Raw genomic sequence first — 20370 nt, 5'->3', positions numbered from 1 at the left:
TGCTGCTGCTTTGGTCCCAGAAGTTTTTGCAAGCTTGGTCCTCAACCAAGCCTCCAAACCCTGCTGGGAAGTTGGTACGAGAGCAGATTTAAGTGCTTAAATGTTCTTTTCAGGAACAAGCCCGATTCAACTGGTTTTGAAGAATGAAATGCTTGTGAACTTTAGAGGCTGATATCTTTCTCAACTGCAATATTCCTTTCAATCTCTTTCTTTAGTTGTTTCTCTCCTAGCTCCTCATCTTTAACCTGTCCTTGTAAGGTAACACATGCCAAGACTTGGATAAAAATATTTTGACATTCTTTTGTCTCAAATTTGAGTGAAGAGGTACAGATGCTGAATTTTTTTTCAGTAAAAAGAAACTTCCATAAAACATTATATTGGAAATATATGAAGTAAATCTACATTTTATATTGCATTTCCATATAGCATAGCATTACCTTGAGAGATCTGTTGTGTTTGTGCTGTATGACACAGTTCTTCCTTACAAGCCTGGCTCTGTGGCTGAACCCATTTCTTACAAGGTGCCTGCAGTTATGCTTAAGAGTCTTTAAAAATTCCCTGGCAAGTTGATGTGCTTGCTCTTGTCATACTTATCTGTTGTGATAATATTTGCCTCCATGCATTGCAGGTTGAAAGTAGTCCCTAAGCCACTCCAAATTGTTCAGTACAGTACTGTAGAACAGTCTTCTTTGTACACTGACCTCTCATTACAAAAACATTTTCTTTGGATAACCTTTCATCTACTTTCAGAAAAGAGTGTAGCTGTAATTCCTGAATGTAATTATGACTCACAAGTTGAGAACTTCTGTCCTAGAATAAGTACCTCCAATATCTGCCATTATTAGTCATGAGATACCTTGACTAGTGAACAAAATACAGTACTGTTGGCTGTGGATAATATCATGTAGTGGTGATGTAAAGTGGACACCAAAATCTAGTTAGTGTATGCTTCAGGAATAGAGATTATAATTAGAAAAGATGATTTAACTGCATTGGATTTGTTTTAGCAAAAGGACGAAAAAATCAAAAAGGTTAAGAAAGTAATCTTAGTCTGTGGTCTATGAGAGCCTTTTAATCTTCCTCTCCATTCTTAAGAATAGCATTGCTGTCCCCATAGTGACTGTACATTAAGTAGCAGCTCTTTAGAAAAAGTGACTGTTGTTAATTTTACCCTTATTTCTAGAGCTTGGTTCCCATTTTGCTGGATAGTGGTAAAAATGAGAATTACTTATATCTCACATCCAGAGAGTCAGGTTTTGGACTCTGAGAGTCACCAGAAATGGTCGAAAGTATTATGTAGACATCAAATGGTAGGGCTGTATAAACCAGGATGAGTCTCAAATCAGAGTTTTGTTGAATAGTGAGAGTATGCACAGCTTGAGTCTTAGAACAGCATGGATTTAGCTCACAAAACACCAATTTGGAAGAAAATATCTTTACTGTGGATGAATTATCATATCCTCTGGATTTGGGTACATGGTGAGTGGGTAAGTAAGTTAGCCTGGAACACATAGCTGCCCGAAAAGAAAGGTTTTTTTAGGACCTGCTTGTGCAGTATGTATTTCTGGCCTTCAACCTTTTTTAATTCAGTTCACATGAGAGTTGTGCATTATTTATAGCAAGTGTGGGAGATGGAGTACTGTGGAAGAAAGAAAAATAAACCTTTCAATCATGAATTCTGTTTTGGGCTGTGATGCCAGTTTGGGGCAAGATGCCAATAATTTTGCACCCAAAATAGAAGTGTTAAAATCCCCCAAAATTTGCCAGTCTCACTCATGATCTGAATATGTTCTCAAAGTATAGTTAGGAAGCAAAGCAGAGAGTCTTGAAGCATGCATCAACCTCATGATGAGAAGAGCAGATCATCCTCTTTTAACTCATGAATGTCTTCCTGTTGTTTTGAATAGCCTTTAATGGCCAGAGGTGACCTCTATGTTTAGGTATTGTCAAGGTTACCGGGCTGAAAAAACAAACTGAAATCTCTGGTTTTGTTCTCCAGTGCTTGGTGCTGCCGTGGGCCATACATCATCATCAGGCTTCATCTTGGCTGGGGGCAAGGCCTGCTGAAAGCTCCTCCAGAAGGCACTGAGGTTTTGGAGCTCTGGAGGACTGTAGCCTTTCTTTGGTCTGGGATTCAACAAGGTGGAACTCAGTGTAGAAGTTGAGCTGTGTTGGGCAGCAGAGGCCACTGCCATCAGATGAATATGCTCTGCTGTACAGCCAACCTGCTTCTGTCACTGCCGTGGTACCAAAGGGGCATGAATGCAGTTTCATGGACAGCCTTGTGGTGTCACAACTTATTCAAAAAGTTTATTTTCCTTCACCGTAGTTCAGCAACAACTTAATAGTTGCGAGGGATTGTTTCTGCAATCTGAAGTATTTTGTGGCCACTCACACAATTGCATTGAAACAAATGAAGGAACAGTAAGATGGGAACCAGGAGTGAGAACAAGCAGCTGAACTGGGAGCCTTGCCCACTGAAGAAAATTTATACAGCAGCTCTTCCTGAGTCTCCCACAAAGAATGATGCTTGGAAGAGCTCTCTCAACCAACCTGGGAGGGTTTGTGTAGATCCTAAACACTGCGCGGGCACTATTCAACAGCATTAACTTTTTATTGCAAGCATGCATCAAGTCATACCATTTCACACATTTCTTGTTTTGCTTACAACTGTACCATGTTCATTCTGTTTGGTACTATGGTAGGAAGTACTTGAAGAGTCACAGCCTTGTTGTTTAGAAAACGGGAGTATTGCATACTGCAGCTGTCAGCTCAGGTTACTTTTAAGGGAAAGCAATACCCTGTGTTTTTAAAGCAAGTCAAATGTTATTTATTTTGAGCCTGGTTACAGTTCAGCCTAGGTAACACAGAACATAAAGGCATGTTATGCTTGAGAAGAGTGAAAGGATCAAACAATGGGCCTTTTTTTTTTTTAGTACATGTTGTACTTTTAACATACTCGTTTTCTTTTGTGGCTGCTAGAGGCTGTGAGGAGATACTATCTTATGTTTGGAGTACCATACATAGAGACACTATATAAATGTGATGAGTAGGGCAAAGAGTAAGACACAGTGATTCAGTCTGAATCTGTTGTAGAGCTATTAACTCTCCTTATCTCATAAGAAAAGATAAGAGTCTATAGGATAAGAGATATGGTCTATAGGAGATCATCTCGTTAATTGTCTTAAGTTTCTTAGTAAATCCCTATAGCATTTGTTTACACAAGTATTCAAAAGTCATGTCTCAGACCCAAAATTTACAAATTTAACTTTAAAATATTAAACTTTTTCATCTTTTTGTCTGTTGAACTGTTAATGTTCGTGATTCTACTCCTGATGACCGCATTAAAATACTTGATTTTTTTTTTTGTTAAACTGTAAATGAAATTACTTTGTAACCTTCTGTTGTGTTTTGAGATCTAACAAGCAGGGAGAAAGGTATGGCAAAATTGATTCCTTACACAAGCTTACACACCAAGAGCATTTTTCCCTGTAGTTCTGTAAGTGGGAGAAGCAGCGAAGGGAGAGAGAGAGTCTGTTCTTTCATCCACAGCAGATCCTGGGCAGTATCTCTGCCATGAGATACTGCAGCTGGAATACAAGAACTGGCTGTTTTTTGTGTGCACCTTGCATGAAGAGAAGAGAACCACTGTCTTCACAAGGTGCTCAGCTCTAGGACTCTCAAAGGAAAGTAAACCCATAAGGTAATCCTATGGCAGATAAAAATGGACCCCAAAAGACTGAAATGCTGGCAGTGGAGCACACAGCTGAAGGAAAAAAAGGAACAGAGAATGGTTTAAATGAATGAGAAGCTTGAAGTAGGTGAGAGAACTTACGGGCCTGCTGGGTGGATTGCCATGCACAAAGGGAACAATTCAAGAAAGCAGAATATTGCAAAGATGTTAAATTATTTATTAGTACTAATCCTCACTGCAGATTTGTGTCCAGTTTTACTGAGAGAGTTCAAGTATGAGGTGACTGAGCTGTTGGACAAAATATATCTAGAGTTTTATTAGAAATTATAAGAATGTGGAACAAAACATGTTAGAATGCTCTAGAAAACACCTGGAGAATTAAAGCCCACTAAGCTTATACTGGTAGTTGGCAAATTAGCTGAAATAATAGTTACTGACAGGTTACAATTCATAGGTTGCAGGCATCGGGATTGCACAGAAGAAAATGATGCCAAACTGAAGGGGTGGAAGCAGTTTTGGGATATGCAAAATCATTTGATTCAACTGATAAAAGCTTTTAGAAAGTTTTGTTGTCCTTCACAAATGCTTATGGTATGGCTAGGATAAGAGTCAGTTTGCTGGCATGACTCAAGACCTGTATTGAACACAGAAGCAAAAGGCACATTAACCAGTTAGACCTTCTTACAGTAGTATACTGATAAATTCCCACTTTAAACTGGTGGGGACCGTTCTGTTCTTAGAGGCTTGAAGCAGCACTGTTGTGTGATTCTGCCTGCCACATTAGCCCCGCTGAAAGGCAGAATTGGGAACTGTCTAAATGGTGTCTGATCCCTGAGCACTGATTGCTGTGAGGCTGTCAAGTCCTACACCCCTCCACAGAGACCTCCGCATAGGAAGACCTGGACCTGAGAATAGCAAGCTCTTCTTTGGTGTGCAGCTGACTTGAAAAATACAGAAGTAATAGAAAAAATCCCAGTAATTTTGAAAACATACCGTTAAGAACAGGAAAAGTAATAAAGAAGAGCATGGAGAATGTTACCAGAAGTGAAAACCGATGTATCAAGAACACCCTTGTATCACCTCAAAATAGCATTCAAGAGTTAGTGGAAGTTCCGGGAACATAAGATGAAGCTTTAAAAGAATTGGGGAAATCTCAGTTGTGGAGAGTAACCGAAGAAAATTGTGACTGCTTACCTTAGAAAGATGAGTCAGAGAAGAGGCGTGCTAAAACTGTGTAAACCAGCAAATGGTAATGGAGAAGGTAGATTGGGGTAGTTTCTGTTTGCCTTGTCGTAAAGCATGAAAGTAAATGAATATTCAAAAGAATCAGAAGGTTGCAAATTCCAAAACTTATAAAAGGAAATTCTTGTTCAGATCTCTGATTAAGTTCTGAAAATTGTAACAGCAGTAAGGTGTTGTGCTGAGGAATTTAGCAAGGTTTTAAAAGGTTACTTTAATGGATATCAGAAATATTTACAGCTGCCATAATCCATGTTGACCAATTTTGAAGGCAATATTAAACTTGAGTTTTTAAGACTATCTCTAGTGACTAGAGATAGTCACAAAACTTTCTGTTTTGTCGTTCTTCTTAACCTAAAGTGTTAGGTTAGTGATATAATCCGTATAACATTTGTATACAAGCTGTGAAGTTAGTTCTGATTCTCAGTAACATGCTGAAGAGCACCTCTTTGTGGGTGGTGCCTGAATTCAGAGTGGCACGGTCTGTTTTCAGGCACTGGCTGAAGAGAGTATCCCAGGTAAGGGTTGTTCCCAACATATCTTGAAATCACCAAGATCTGTGGCTAAACAGAAGGGTGCAGGTACAGAATTCCAGAAATGTAATGAGATCAGGAACCGATCTCATTGTAAATTTTGGTAGAAGATGTTGAGTTGCCTTTTTTGGGTCACATGCATTATGTGTATGAGTAAAAGATTTTCATCACTTAAAATGCCTTTAAAGCAAGAGATCTTTCTTCACTTGTGTTCTGGAGTTCATTTCATTTGCAGTGACTGGAAGGCATGATGTAAGCAACCACTGTCTTTACCTGGTCTTCAGTTAAACTGTCAAACTAAATAAGCAAACCTAAACTAAGAAAATTTTTGTTTGCCTACAAAAGCACATCTCCTTAGAGCAGCTCCAGCACACATGGTTTCATGGATATGTATGTGAGTACATGGTAATGAGCAGTTCATTATTTTTGGTTGTATTAAATTATATTTGTGTGTGTTTGAATGTGACTCAGATACTTGCCAGACATCAATCAGTCAGTTCGTAGTCATGCCACTTTACCCAATAGTAACCTCCTCAGGAATTGTACTTGCAGTCTTACATTCATCTCAGTGCTGAGTTGTACCTCGTTATAGGTGACATGATATTTTAGGATAATTCAAAAAATTCCAGACAATAATTAATGATGTTGTATACAGATTTTAAAGACATGAGAAGGATATTTGAGAAGACCTTGGAAATCAAATCCTCTTGAGAAAGGAAAGCTATATATGCAAAAAAAGAAACTTAATCTCTGCTTAATTGCCAGAAGGTAAGGTAATTACAAAATGTTAATGAAAAATCCTGATATTTGGCCTTCAAATGACAAGCATAATGCAAATCTGCTGATTGGAGTAAGTAAAATGGTATGAAAAAAACCACCCTACTTGAGAGCTTGGGGGAATCAGTGCGTAATATGTATGTGCACATACCTATACAGTAATAATAACAGAATTTAAAAAACATTAAGAAGGTTAGCATGATTTCTGATAAATAGTGTAAACTAACTGGATCATAAATGCAGATAAAACTACTAACTCTAGATGACTGACTCATGGTTACAGTATCTCAGCTGTCGTGGTTTCACTGCATAACAACAGACTCTCCAGTGCATGAGTCTGCATCACATGGTTTTATTTTTAGTACTGATAAATCTAATATTTCAAGCTCATGTGAAGCTGGGCACCGGGGTTGCTCAGTAGCTACCTCTTCTGCACACCCTCACTCTCTGCTGGGACACACTGCCCAGGGCTCCCTGACTTGTGCTCATTCACCTTGACAAAGGTGTCAGCTTTGGCAAACGGCATGTTAGGAGCAAAATCATTCTTCTGATACTGAGTTTGAGTTTTGGTGATGCATGCATTGTCAGGAGGGTTGGGAATGCTGTTGCAGGCTAGACAGGATGCCCCTGCCATGGATCATATAAAGCAGTAGGCGGCTGTGGGCATCATGGATGTCCAGGCACATTTTTGTCATTTTTGTTGGTATTTTCTACAGAAACATACTTCGAAGGAATTACCATATCGTAATGGTAGCCAAGTAGGATATAACTGCAAGGATGTGGTTGGTGCTGACATGGAGGTTTGCTGAAATACTTCTGGCTCATGGGCTGGGATGGCGGAGCAGGAGGAGGCAGTGGTTGCCATAAGCTGCATATCCACCTTCCAACTGAAGCTCTGGGACAATGGGTGATGGAATAAGCTAATGATTGAGAGCTGCGGTTGTGGCATCCCTTTACTCCACTGTTTAAGGATGCTTAGCCCTTTGATAGCTGAGCTTGCTCACGAGTCAACTTACTGAGACTCCTTCACTCCTGCATTTAAACATTATGGTACTTGTAGATGGTTCTTGTAGTATCCTTGAGTCCAACACAGAATGCTTTGCTACTGCGTAGAGGACTTTTGTGAAAATCACTCTCTGTTGGATCTAGGGTCCCATTTTTGATTCCATGCTTTTGCTCTGTGGCCCTAACGCTCCATCTCCCTTTTTTTCGGAGAGAAGGGAGACCCTCTGATTTCTCTGTTATGATATATGCACTCAGAACCACCCATACAATTAGCCTCCCTCCCAAGACCACTAGCTGCTTAATATGAACAATTTCCAAATGGAGCTGTTTGATCATCATGCTGGTGATGTCACTGCTGAATTACTAAAGGTTTCTGAAAAAGTTAATGTTTCCTGAACTGTTTCACTCTGTTGTTCCTTAGGAAATGTGGTACTCTGGAAATGCTAGCAAACTAACATTTCGAAGAGTAGCAAGAGCACACACAGAGCAAAACTTACTGGAATGACTGATTGCTTGCAGACATGAAAATGGCTGGCAGACCATCTAGACAGCCATCACCTATACTCCCAGCCTATAGACAGACACAACAATATGATTTAATCGTAGCTACATAAAGACACAGATCATTCCCCTTCAGCCTCCTATGTAGAATAGGACTGTTCTGTATAGAATAGGACTTTCTTCTTAGCACATACTTATCCCGAAATAATATGCCTTGATTCCTTATATGTACAATACTTCTTCACTCAACTGAGCTTTAAAGTGATACTGTTCTATAAAAACATTAGAAAATTAAAATAATTTATTGTGTTTATTAATAAAATACAATAATTTTTCTTAAATCTCAGATAGTGAATAAGAAAATGATGTTTTAATAACAGAACCACTGAAATGCAATAACAATGTGTAGTCAGTTAACACCAAAAAAATTAAGTCCCTGCAATATACCTTCTTACGCTATGTGAAAATTTGTATGAAGTGTTTCCAAAGGTTGGCTTCATTGCACCTTTTCTTTTAGAAGACTGTTAAACTATTTTTTTCATTTCTGAAAGCTTTACTTGATATTTAACCTAAAATATAGTTTCCTGCATATCGTCCTATTACTTACAGTAATATTTAATAATATCTTACCTTCCTTGGTTTTTCATGTCATTCCAGTACTTGCTGACCCTTTGCATGACTCCATTATGCCAGTATACATTTTTTGTTTTATTATTTGTCTCTAATATAATGTCTCAAAACTTGGATTACTTTATGTGCTTTTTAAACTCTTTTAAGAAGGATAAAACTTACTTTAGGAATCTGTAAAGTATCATATAGAAACCAGATTGTGCATAGAATGAAGGGAAGTATTTTCTTCAGCCCAGTCTGAAGTAATGCTATGGATGCTTGGTAAGTGTGTTCTGCTTTTGAATTTGAACTTCAGTGAACTGTACCACTCAAAGACCTCCTCATAATGCTCTTCCTGATGCATCCCAGGATACCATTGGCCCTCTTGGCCACAAGGACACACTGTCGGCTTGTGGACAGCTTGTCGTCCACCAGGATCCCCAGGTCCTTCTCCGCAGAGCTGCTTTCCAACAGGTCAGTCCCCAGCCTGTGCTGGTTAAGGGGGTTATTCTTGCCCAGGTGCAGGACCCTGCACTGGCCTTCGTTGAACTTCAGACGGTTCTTCTCTGTCCATCTCTCCAACATGCCAAGGCCCTTCTGAAGGGCTGCACAGCACTCTGGGGTATTGGCCACTCCTCCCAGTGAACTTGCAGAGGTGGCACTCTGTCTCTTCATCCAAGTCATTGATGAGTAAGTTAAACAATTTTGGGACCAGTATTGAACCTTGGAGGACACCACTAGTGACAGGCTTCCAATTAGACTCTGTGCCACTGATAATGATCCTAACAATGTATTTTAAACATTTTAAACATTAAATATTCCAGATACTCATCAACAAGCCAGTGACTTGGGACAGAAAACATCTGCTCATTTTGCCTGGTGCAACTTTCTTAAGGATTTTACTGTAGTTCAGCTCTCTCAAGTGTGTTGAGCAGATATCGTCATTTTAGAGTTCTGTAGAGCTAACCCTCTCTGCAGAGCTTCCCTGGCCTGCTTTTGCATTGTCTTCAAGGCTAAAAACTCCAAAGACTGTACTTGTCCATAAACTGTGCAGTGCCAACAACATGAGGGTCAATTCTAGTAGAGACTTCTTGATGCCACAGCAGTAAAAAAGAATAGCATAGATTTGTGCTTTCTGGGGTTTTTCACTTTGCCTGCCGCAGTCCTTCTGTCTGAGTAACTGATTGAACCTCCTATTTATAGCTCCCTTGCATTCTCTGGGAGGTCAAACAAGTAAAATTATTGGTCACTTGGCCACCTGCATCATGGTATAGCTTTTGTTTCGTGAAGAAATAACAAATGCAGATAAAACTTCTTACAGGGGTTTGCTCTTAACACAGTCTGTGCAGAATTGCAGGCCAGCTGAAGCAAGGATGGCATTTTCCAAATCTATTTCCAAATGCTATTTGGCATTTCTTAGGCTATGGCATTTCTTTATCTGGTATTCACATTGTCAGAAGTTTGTGTTGTACAGTTTGCAAATTAGGTGGGCCAGTGTGTCTCAAGCCTGAATCAGAGCCTCCATGGAGTTTATATATATATATATATATATATATATATATATAATATATATATATATATAAATATATATATATTTTATAGATATATATATATAAACAAAGTAATTCTTGATAGGCGTCTGTTGTCTTATTTATTTTAATAGGCTAAGTTGAATGTTTTGCATGCATGTAAATATTGTGATTTTTAGTTCTTGCTATTGTTAATCTCATTTCTCCTTTTTGTACCTTTCTGTCCTGAGAGGTGTGGGTGCCGAATGGCTGTTCTGTCCTTCCTTCATTGCCTGTTTAATTGTCTGCTCCCTCTCTTGCATTGCCCTCTTTGGAAGTAGACACTATTTAATTTTCCACTCTGTTTTCTGTGTCTGTCCCAGCAATTGTACAGTCACCTCAATAGCTGTCCTAAATGCCACTAGCTGAAAATCATATAAATAACCCCATTCAGGGGCAGCCAGCAGGTGGGGGGTTCAGGTGGTGGCCTTTTGGTGGAAGTTAAAGCAGGTGTCCTACCTTTGCAAAGTAACATGGTGGAATTTCATCAATCTCTCAAATTATTAGGGAGGCACAGTCTCTGTGAATCACACAAGGACATTCCAGGCAGTCCAATAAAGATTATACAAATGCATCTGTGACTAATTTAAGGTCACCAGTATTCCTCAGATGGCCAGAAATGTTCTACAATTTTTTGTGACTCAGGCAGAGGTCATTATGGTTGGACTTGATGATCAGGATAACGATAGTTGGGTATTTCAGGTAGTAAACTAGTCCCACTTCACCAGTGAAATGCCCAGCTATACCATCTGTCTCCAATCCACCTTATAACTCATCTTAATTAGATTAGTGCACAGCTGTTTCACCTGGGAGATGTTAATAGATTTGAAGATTTGAAGAGCTGATCTGTGCTTCTACTGAAGTTTAGATTATTTTTAGTTCCTTGTGTTTGAAAAAAAATACTTAGGGTTGAAGTATTGTAGCTGCTTGAAATAATCACACTTGGACAACACTTTTTGATATTTTCTTTGTGAATTTTAAGGTCTTTCCTGTTTACATGGCTGACAAAAATCAAGTTTTTACTGTAGTTCTTAAAGGGTGAGGTTCGTCTCCTTGGAGAGGGCTTGCACAAAGCTTGTGCTGCAGTCATGTTCCATATAAACTTGTTTGGTGGACTGTTACGATGATTTCAGCTAAGCGGTTGCAAGCTGAGTTATAGTCTAACCTGTAAAATCATCAAGAGAGTAATTGGCTGGCTTCTGATTAAAAAATCTCCACCACAAGTGCTAATGATGGTATTCAGAAAACTGGAATAATGTTACTTAATTGCTGTGCTGTATGAGTTTGAATATCCGATGAGCAAAAAATTATCTGTCACCTTAGTATATTTGATATAGACAGACTTAGTATATTTGATATGGGGAGATTTTCCATATGTGGTCGTGAGACACCATTATTTTTCTGGCACCTCTCGGAATAGACTCCAGAAAGTGAAGAACTTGTGTTACCTCCTTCCTCCTGTTAATTAACACAGTTTTATATAACAGCTTTTTTATTACATTTTTAAGAGTTTTCTTTAAATTTTCCTAGTAGTGGAAACATCAATTTTTTTTCTTGAATAATATTTTTGTGCATGAATATATACATGTAAAATTTTTAAATTATATTTCACTATTATATGAACACTTGATCAGGAATTTTTAGCCACCAAATGGGAAAGATTGAGTATGAGGGAGAGCGCGTGTGTCACAGTCACTTCACTGGCTTTTTCCAGCAGATCATTACCCTAGATGTATTCCTACAGAAGATAGCATTTACCAGGTGGGAAGATAGTATAGGAATTCCTAAGTAGCTGTTGTTGAGAAAGCAGAGTAGAGCTAGCTCATTTTAAGTAGGAATGGTTTTCAATAGTGTTCATTGTTATCCTGTCTCCTCTGTTTTGTTGGTTTTGGGTTTTTTTGGAGGGGTGGGGGGGAAGGATGTTGGGTTTTTTTAATGTAATTATTTGGTGTTCCATCATTTTGGTTATAATACACAGTTCCAAACTATTTTATCCTTGATTGCATATTTTTAAGAAGAAGAGACACAAGAAAACCGTATGCTCTGCGTTCAGTATTCTCTTTATTTTTAGCCAGGGAAAAAAAGACAGTACTTTAAATCTGTTTTACATTTGGGGTGTTTTGGCTGGGTTTTTTTACCCCCTCGAAACTTCTAACAGAGTTGTGCGTGGTCTCTGAATTCATATAGCATTGACAATGCATAGGTGGATGTCAGTGAGTGTTATTTTTGTTGTTAAAGCCTGAGGTTCATTTACAATGAGCTTCTTGTGCACAGCCCAAAAGTGAATGTAAATGTGGAGGTTTTTGAAATGGTCCTGATTTATACCGTCTGTAATGTGATTTTGCCAGATGTTAGTGAAATGAGCATTAGGCTCATGTACTTTTAATTTAACATAGGCTAAATACCAGAGGCTTTTAGATCTAGTGCTTTTTTTCTTGTGGGAAAATATTTCACCGTAGATGCTCAAACCTAAGGAGTTGCCAGCTCTGCACAGTTACTGCATGTGCCTTACTTTTAGCTGGAATGGTGCTCCGCAGTGATTGGCTAGAAAGAGTGGGAACTATATTGTTCTCAGTATTTTGATCTTAAAGCAAAATGGTTGTTCATCATTAGCTAGAACAGTTGTCTCTCTTTATTATGGTGTTTTATCTGTATGGAAACTAGAACAAAGTTATCCTTTGCTCATCCTTACTTACATTGAGTTTTGATTTATTTTTATTTAGCTTGAACTTGTCTCTGCATTTGTACAAAATATGTATGAGCAATTAAACAGAAGTATCTTATGGAATGTGTGAGTACAGGATGACCATTGATAAGGGACTGTGGTAGTAATGTGCATGCTGTAAAGGAGTTTCCCTCACTGGAGGTGAGTGTGGCATAACTTTAAAATGATTCTTCTGTGGAAACAGCTATCTTTTCTGTGAAAGAGCTTTTGGGACTTGTGAATCCTTGTGGAGGGAAGGGAGTCAAAAGCAGATCATAGACTTTATCACTGTCACTCTGTCGTCTGCAAGATGGGAGATGAACAGACCTCCACCTGTTCCCCTTACAAAAACGTAGTAGTGGGCAGATGTCTTGTGCAGATGGGTGATTCAGTTCAAGTCTTCACTTTTTTCATGCCTTAATTATTTTACTTTGGGTTATAACCAACTATTTGCTCTAACAGCCCTTGAAAGAATAGTTAACAAACTTACTCAAATGAGAACTGATAGCCAGATACCAACATCTTGTCATCCATGTTAGATTCATATCAACTGTTATTTCTCTTTCTCACATGAACTTTCCATTCTGACAAGTGACCTGTCAAACCTTCTGGTCCCCAAACATATTTGTTGGATATACTTTGGATAAGCTAATTTCTGTCAGTGCTTGTGTTTTGGTTTTTTTGGTTGTTTTGTTGTTGTTGTTTTGGTTTTTTGTTTGGTTTTTTGTTTGTTTGTTTATTTGTGGGTTGTTTTTTTTAATGTCTCCCACAACCGTGATTCTTTGAGGCCACAATTAAACATGGTGAGTTCAAAGTGAAAAGAGTAATTCCTTTGAAACTGGCTCCATGAGCCACTTCATTTATAGGAGCATTATACTTCTTGTCTGGTACCTGTGAGTGGTCTTGGGGATGCTTTCCTCTTCTAAAGTAAGTGATAAGATAGCACATTTTATGTTCTGTCAACATATAAAATGGTTATGTGGCAAATCCTTGGGACTAATAATAGAGTTTGAGGGTGTATTTCTTAAAATGAAGTGTATGATTTAAGGAATGTAAGGAGATTTGTAAAGCCTTAGAGCCTTTCCAAGTCCTCATCTTGGCAGTTTATTACAAAGGCACCTAAATGTATTCAGTGAGATATTGACAGTCTAGGTATTTTTAAGACAACATCTTACATTAAAGGCATTCCTTCTTCAAAGTAGCTATCAAAACAAATTTTTGTTGCTATTGCCTATTTGCCAAAATCATTGCCTCAAGCTTTTAAAGGTCAGACTGTCTTCCACTGGGGTTGGATGCCAAGCACATGATACCTTTCAAAAATAGGTATATGTGGTGGTTTGGATGCCAACCCCAAGACACCTTTTAAAAATAGGCATGAGTGGCATTCATCTGTAAAGCAAATAAACAAAACTTGCTGGGGAGCATCAACATTCTTCCCAGCGGGTGAGTAACCACACTATTAGTTGCAGGGGGGACCAGCCATTCACACATAGAGTGAATGAGTGCTGGGTGAATGGTTACCTCCTCTGTGCTTACTCAGGGGGTTATTGCTGGTGAACTGCATTGCTCCTGCCTGGCCATTTCTCTTTCTGCAGCTGCACAGGTGATCTGAGTCTTTGTCAGCCTGGTGTGTGCTCTGAGCATTATGAGAACAAATGCCAAAGATAAAGGGGAAAAAATTAGAGCAGGTATTCAACAAAATGGCATGGAGCTTCTGATGTATGCCTACACGGTACTTAACTTCAGAGCCTTACCTGAGGTTTTTGAGTTAGGGATGTATTTGCTTTGGATTCGGTTTTCATATGAAGGCCACAGAGAAGTCTGTGGTCAGAAGAAGGTACAGGGTTGTGCCTGGACCTTTCATCTTCATTGTGGTCAGCACCTTATTGCTGGTCCAGCCTTACCTCTGATTTCAGTTAGTGCAAGGTTAGGTCCCCAGCTCACAAACTTAGCTTATTGATAATGTTATACCATGAAATCAGATTGTCAGTTTAAAAAAAAAAAAAAAGCTGTTCAAATTTGGTCCTTGAATGTTGGGGTTTTTTGTATTTCTTTATTTTTACAATACAAGAATGTTGTTATATTTATTTAAATATTATTTGCAAAAATTGAAACTCCTTTTCAAAGAGCAGAATAAGCAAGATGACAGCAGCTGGCAGAGTAATACACTTTTTTTTCAATGAAAATGTAGGATCCTGGGATAAAGTGTCAAACCTCTAACTTACGAGTGGCAATGGGCAGCTCTGTGAGTGGCAGCAGCCGAATCCCCAGGGGCTGTGAGCGGCTGCTGTGCCCTCAGTGCACATCACTGCAGACCACAGCTTCTCCTGTGGCAGGGGTAAGGGGTATTAAATGACATCCATCCCTGAGATATCTGGAGGCTACTCCAGTCCTTCTAGAGGAGAGCTCATTTTTTCATTATTTAGGCTAAAGAAACACAAAAAATTTGGGATGGTGTTTTCTGTCTCCCAGAACTCATTTGCTATTCATTTACCCACTGAGTAACCTGCAGCCCCTATTATGAATTGGCAGTTTTTCTCAAGAATTGTAAACACTATTATAAATTTGCCATTCTTTAGCTGCAGCACAATGTTTGTTATTAATAGCAGGAGTAATAATTCCATGATGGGTATCATACCTTGGAAAGTGACAGCTCCATATACAAACGAAGCACTTCCACCCAGGTGTAATGTCGCTGGAAACAAAAAGTCAAAGCTCTGCAGGTGTGGGAGAGATAGGGAGTGTATCATTAGAGAATGCAATATAAGACAAGGAGGATACGAAAGATGGGTGATGCCAACTAGCTGTCTACCACATCTGCTTCTTTTTTGTCTAGGCTTATTAGGAGGAAAAATATTTATGTGATGCTCTTTGCGTGATTGAATTAGTTTGAATGGAGAGAATTATCTTGATGTTGTCATGGCAAGAAATGAAGGTCGTAAGTGAAGGTGAAAGTAAGAACAATTGCAAACAGTCTGTTTGCAGCATGAGAAATTAGGAGAGAGAGAACTTAGATAACCTTTATACTAATATTTAAGACACTTAAACATTTTGCTGAACTAAACATATATAGAACCATTTATAACCAAATATTGGTTATAAATAAAGTATAATGAGAAGGAACAGCTCTTTAACTACAACCCTACTGCTTATTCTGGGCACTCGTTGTAACTTTCAAATTATTTTCTAGTTATAAAAATCCACTTCAGTTAACTAACTTCAATTAGTTAACTAACAAATGTGCAAGGTTGGCACAGGTTCCTTCAAGGATTTAGTAGGGATGTGTATTAATGCACATACCCGTATTATATTTATGTAATGTGTATACACATTATACATGTATATACATATATCTGTATCTCTCTGTATTATGGAGAGAGAGGCACCGAACTGTTAGTAGCATGTGAAAGTGGCTGTTGCTTTCTCTGGTTCTTGTACTTCTGTGTTTCATTTCTATTCCCCACTGTTCACTTATCCTTTTTCTTTGATAAATATACTTAAACATTTTTTCAGCTCTGTGGCTGTTAATAAACCATAATATGTACTAGTATGTTGCCTGTACTATATGCACACATTTTTCTATACCTGTAACCATGAGTGAAGGTCAATATACTCACTAGGGAATTGCATAATAGGACTGCTTGATAGAGCAAATAGGTGATGCTCAGTGATTCTAGGTAGATTGTCGAGTTCCTTTTGTCAATGCTTTCTTTCAACCGATAGATGTTCCTTTGAAAGCTTAAGTACTTTCCTAAAAGCACAGGATTGAAAGATGCCTTTAGATGGGCTGAGTTCTGTACTCTGCTAGTGTAGGCAATAGACTAATCTCCTTTATTATTCTGTCCTAGGAACAGTTAGGCCTTCTGCTGTTGCTGCTTGGAACATGGAATTATTTCAGCACCTTCAATAGCACTGGAAATGTAGTATGATTTATTTGGGGGGAAAGGCCAGGAATTCCATATGCACAATGGAGTTATAATGCATCACATCCTGTGCACCCTGTAAAGATATCTACTTGTCATTTCAGAAATGCTCCTGCCACATAAAGGAATGTGGCCCTCCAGGTGTAGCAAACTCTGCTGTAATCAAATATTGGCATCAAGTATTCTCTGCTCTATTGCTGCGATAGTCCATCTGCAAGCATGTCTCCATAGTGTGTGTGAAAATGAATGCTGGAGAAGACCTCTATCTTTAGAGCATATGCTTGTTCCCCAGTAAAATGGATGGAGGATCAGAGATTTGAATAAATGAGTCACTGTGACTCACTACAGTGTATCTGTAATAAAATCTATCTGAATTTGGTAAGGAACTCTAGGAACTAATTGCCCTAGTTACTTACCCGTTTTATTTTTTTGTAGATGTTTGTCCCTTGCTTTTGTAACAGTTATGTACTGTATGTACATAAGTAAGATTTCAGTAATGACTGTTATATGGTATTCTAGATTAAGGACTTCTGCTCTTGGAAGATTGACTGGTATCATATTTTCCGTCACCTCTTTCAAAAACTGTAATGAAATTAGGAATAACAAGAGCTCTCAGAATGAACACAATTTGCAATTCTTGTAGAATTTAAAAAAACCCATAGCCGAGCAACAAACAAAAATAAAAATAATTAGACAATATAAGAAGGCTGTGTGGACCACAAATTGTCCACAGACAACTTACTTTTGTGCACCAGCATTCTAACTCCTTTGAATACAAGATATAACTGTTCAGTCCTTCAGTACCTGTGTGAAGATGTTAAGTAGGAAGCAGAGACCATAAAGGCAGAAGTAAAAATTGGTCCTCTGTGAGTTGAAGCTGTTAGTGAAAGTAATGATATCTTTGCATTTATGGATTAGCAATAAAATTCCTCTTTGCAGAGGGGTAATTCCAACTTATGCTTTATTTAAGTGTGCTATCAATGGGACATGTTTTCATATGCTTTACATTTTAGCCAATGTAGAAGCCAAAAGGCAATCCTTCCTTTCTTTATCTCTTCTTCAGTATGCTAAGTGTCTAAAATGAAACTGGAAATACTCAAAGCAGTTGTGGACTCAGCACCTGTAGTCAGATGTTAAATGTAAATTATGGCAGCATCTTTAAAATGACCTCATAGAATGGTAGCATTTGCTCTGTGCTTGAAGGACTTGAATTTTCAAATTACAAATTTGTTTCCTTATGAGACTGTTATCAGAAGGCATATCAAATCATTTTCTCACTTTTCTGAATATAAAACAGTAAGTTTATTTTGGAAGTTACTAATTTGTATCTAATTGCAATAGAGGGAGGCTATAGCTAATCTTGTTTACATTCAGACGTACCTTGAATGTTTTATCAAGTCTAAACAAAAGACAGGTTGTACAGAATTTGAATAAAAATTTTCAAGTTTTAACAAAATTCCTATTTAAAATAGAAAAGAAACAAACTGCAACAAAGTAACTGTTGTCACTTTGCCCGTAATTCATATTACTGGTCAACTGGTATGTCTAATCTGTAAAATTGTATGCTCTTCTCAAATCTTTACCCTGTTTTGTCTGGCGATTTTAAGGTGTTAGCTAAAAATTTCAATGGTGTTAGCTAAAAAATCCATATTAGTTGAACAATTAGTTTTCTTTTTGTTCCTAAATTTTGTCTTGCAATTCGTTCTGTATGATCTATGAAATATCCAATGTGAGCAGTGCCTAAGCATTTAAAGGTCTGGTTTTTTAGCAGTGGTAAGTACCTTCTGCTCATTAATAGTCATCATTAGCCTTGGCAGCTCCCAACCTTTAAAGAAAATTTTTCAGTGTTATCCTTGGGTTTTTCTTCAGTCCTTTCATAATACTGTTAGGCATAGCTGGCAAGTACAGTTATGTCACTGTTGCATTTTGCCTCAGGGTGGATGAAATTTTATGGCTCTTTGCATAGGACTTATACCAAAAAGAAAACAAAATTTTGACAAATCTGTGCTATTCTTATTTAGATGGAAGGGACAGAGCAAAACCTCCAACAAAGTACATCTACTTGCGTTGCTATGATGAAATATTTTATTTATTGCCCTTCCAATAAAAGAATATTTTTAAAAACTGTGTGTGCTATAGTCCATCCAGGGGCATGGTATAATCTGCCTGACTGGAAATGGTACTAGTGACTTGGAGTGCAGCTGCAAGGTTATGGTCAAGTAGAAGCAAGTGTTTTTCTGCAAAATCTCAAATGGGATTCTTCTAAGATGCATAAACAGAGAGGTAGTTTGTCATACTTGCTTCTCCTCATAATCTTTGCATATGAACAAAGAAACGCTTTTCTTGTGGTTATTTAACCATTCAAGGGTTGATGCTTTGGGCTGGTGAGCTTCCCTGATAGACATGTTCTGAAGTTCTGACGCTCTGAATAAGTGTAGCACTCAGTAAATAAGTGTAAGATCATCCCTCAGCTGTCAAGTTTAGGTTTTAGGTATATATGTGTATTTATATCCTAATTCTGAAAGCGACTGCTAATTTTGGTGTGAAGCATAAAGAGTCTCTCTACTTAGAGCTCATTTTAGGGCTGGAATCTTTAGGAAGATCAGTCCCTCTCTGTAAACAGCAAAATATATTTCAGGAAAACTTGTCCGTCTCTTTTAGATGATTAATTCTCTATATAGTTTTATGAAAAAGTGTCATTAGAGCTGGATGCTTAGTAAGTAGTTAAAATGACACTACTGATTGAGTATTTAGTATATGTTTACTTCATTTGCATACACTGTGTCTCAGTAGAATAGCTGGAGGGGAATTTACTTGTGTATGAATGTAAGCATCCCATATATATCAACATATTTTTGAAATACAACCAGTTTTGGGAAAAAAGTTTTTAAGAAAAAGTCACTAACAGAAGGTAAATGGTTTTACTGCTAATTTTGCTTCAAGCACTGGGATGACATGCTTTTTTCTGTTTTATAGTGAAGTCTCAAGAGATAGTGTATTTGTTAAATTGATATTAATTAAAAATGAGAGAGCAATTTGGTAGGTTTAGACTTCATTAGATTCTTCAGAAAAGCCCAGATAACTCTAATGTGGAGAGAAGAGCCTAAAGCTGTTTTGTATTCCTTCTTCATGCAGTACCAAAGCAACTTTCCTATGAAATTTCTAGTTTTTAATAATATGGGACCTTTGGGGTTTTTTTTGAATATGAGTATTCAATAGGAGTATTTAAATTTACTCTCTGATACCGGTGCATGCAACTTCATTTGAAGTCACCAAGAAGTGATGATTTGACGTCTCTGAGATTACAGTGGGGGGAATAACTTGAAGGACTGTTGGATGGTCTGTGCAGAGCCTCCTGTTTGCTGCTTCTGTAATGGAGTGCTGCGTTCCAGTGTACAGTATGATTTTATTGGAAGCGTGCAGTGCCTTCCAAAAAGGTCTGACAATGAGAGATTGTGCGTTTCCTGACAACCATGAAAAAACAATTCCAGCTGTTCTTGAGAGACGCCTAATGCTGTGCTGAAAATTGCTATTTTGTACATCTTTAGGATGTAAATGCGATGATGTTTATCTGGCAGTATTGTTTAACCAGTTCTTGTTAAATAACTGTTAGCACAACATGCAGTTTTGGTAATGCTGTATTTGTTTGCAATCTTTTAAGGTTGTGCTGGTGAGATGGAACGAACCATTCCAGAAATTAGCAACCTGTGATGCAGATGGAGGAATATTTGTTTGGATACAATACGAAGGCAGATGGTCTGTGGAGCTTGTGAATGATCGTGGGGCACAGGTTGGTATGCATGTTTTCTCTGCAGTT

The 20370-nt window shown here is 38.1% G+C and overlaps 1 protein-coding gene across 8 annotated transcripts in view; it reads left to right on the top strand.

Moving 5' to 3' along the window:
- The window catches only part of TULP4 (TUB like protein 4), a 154828-nt gene that overhangs the window by 77463 nt on the left and 56995 nt on the right, over positions 1 to 20370 (top strand). For all 8 annotated transcript variants that reach the window (XM_051801546.1, XM_051801547.1, XM_051801544.1 and 5 more), the window contains one exon: positions 20215 to 20343. In XM_051801546.1, coding sequence (XP_051657506.1) covers positions 20215 to 20343 — 129 coding nt within the window. The remainder of the gene's footprint in view (positions 1 to 20214; positions 20344 to 20370) is intronic.

This window comes from Manacus candei, unplaced genomic scaffold, assembly GCF_025592945.1.
Source record: "Manacus candei isolate 608988 ecotype Guabito, Panama unplaced genomic scaffold, ASM2559294v1 h1tg000052l, whole genome shotgun sequence".
Taxonomy (NCBI): domain Eukaryota; kingdom Metazoa; phylum Chordata; class Aves; order Passeriformes; family Pipridae; genus Manacus; species Manacus candei.
Note: the sequence above shows the minus strand (reverse complement) of the source record. Positions and strands in the feature narration are given on the sequence as shown.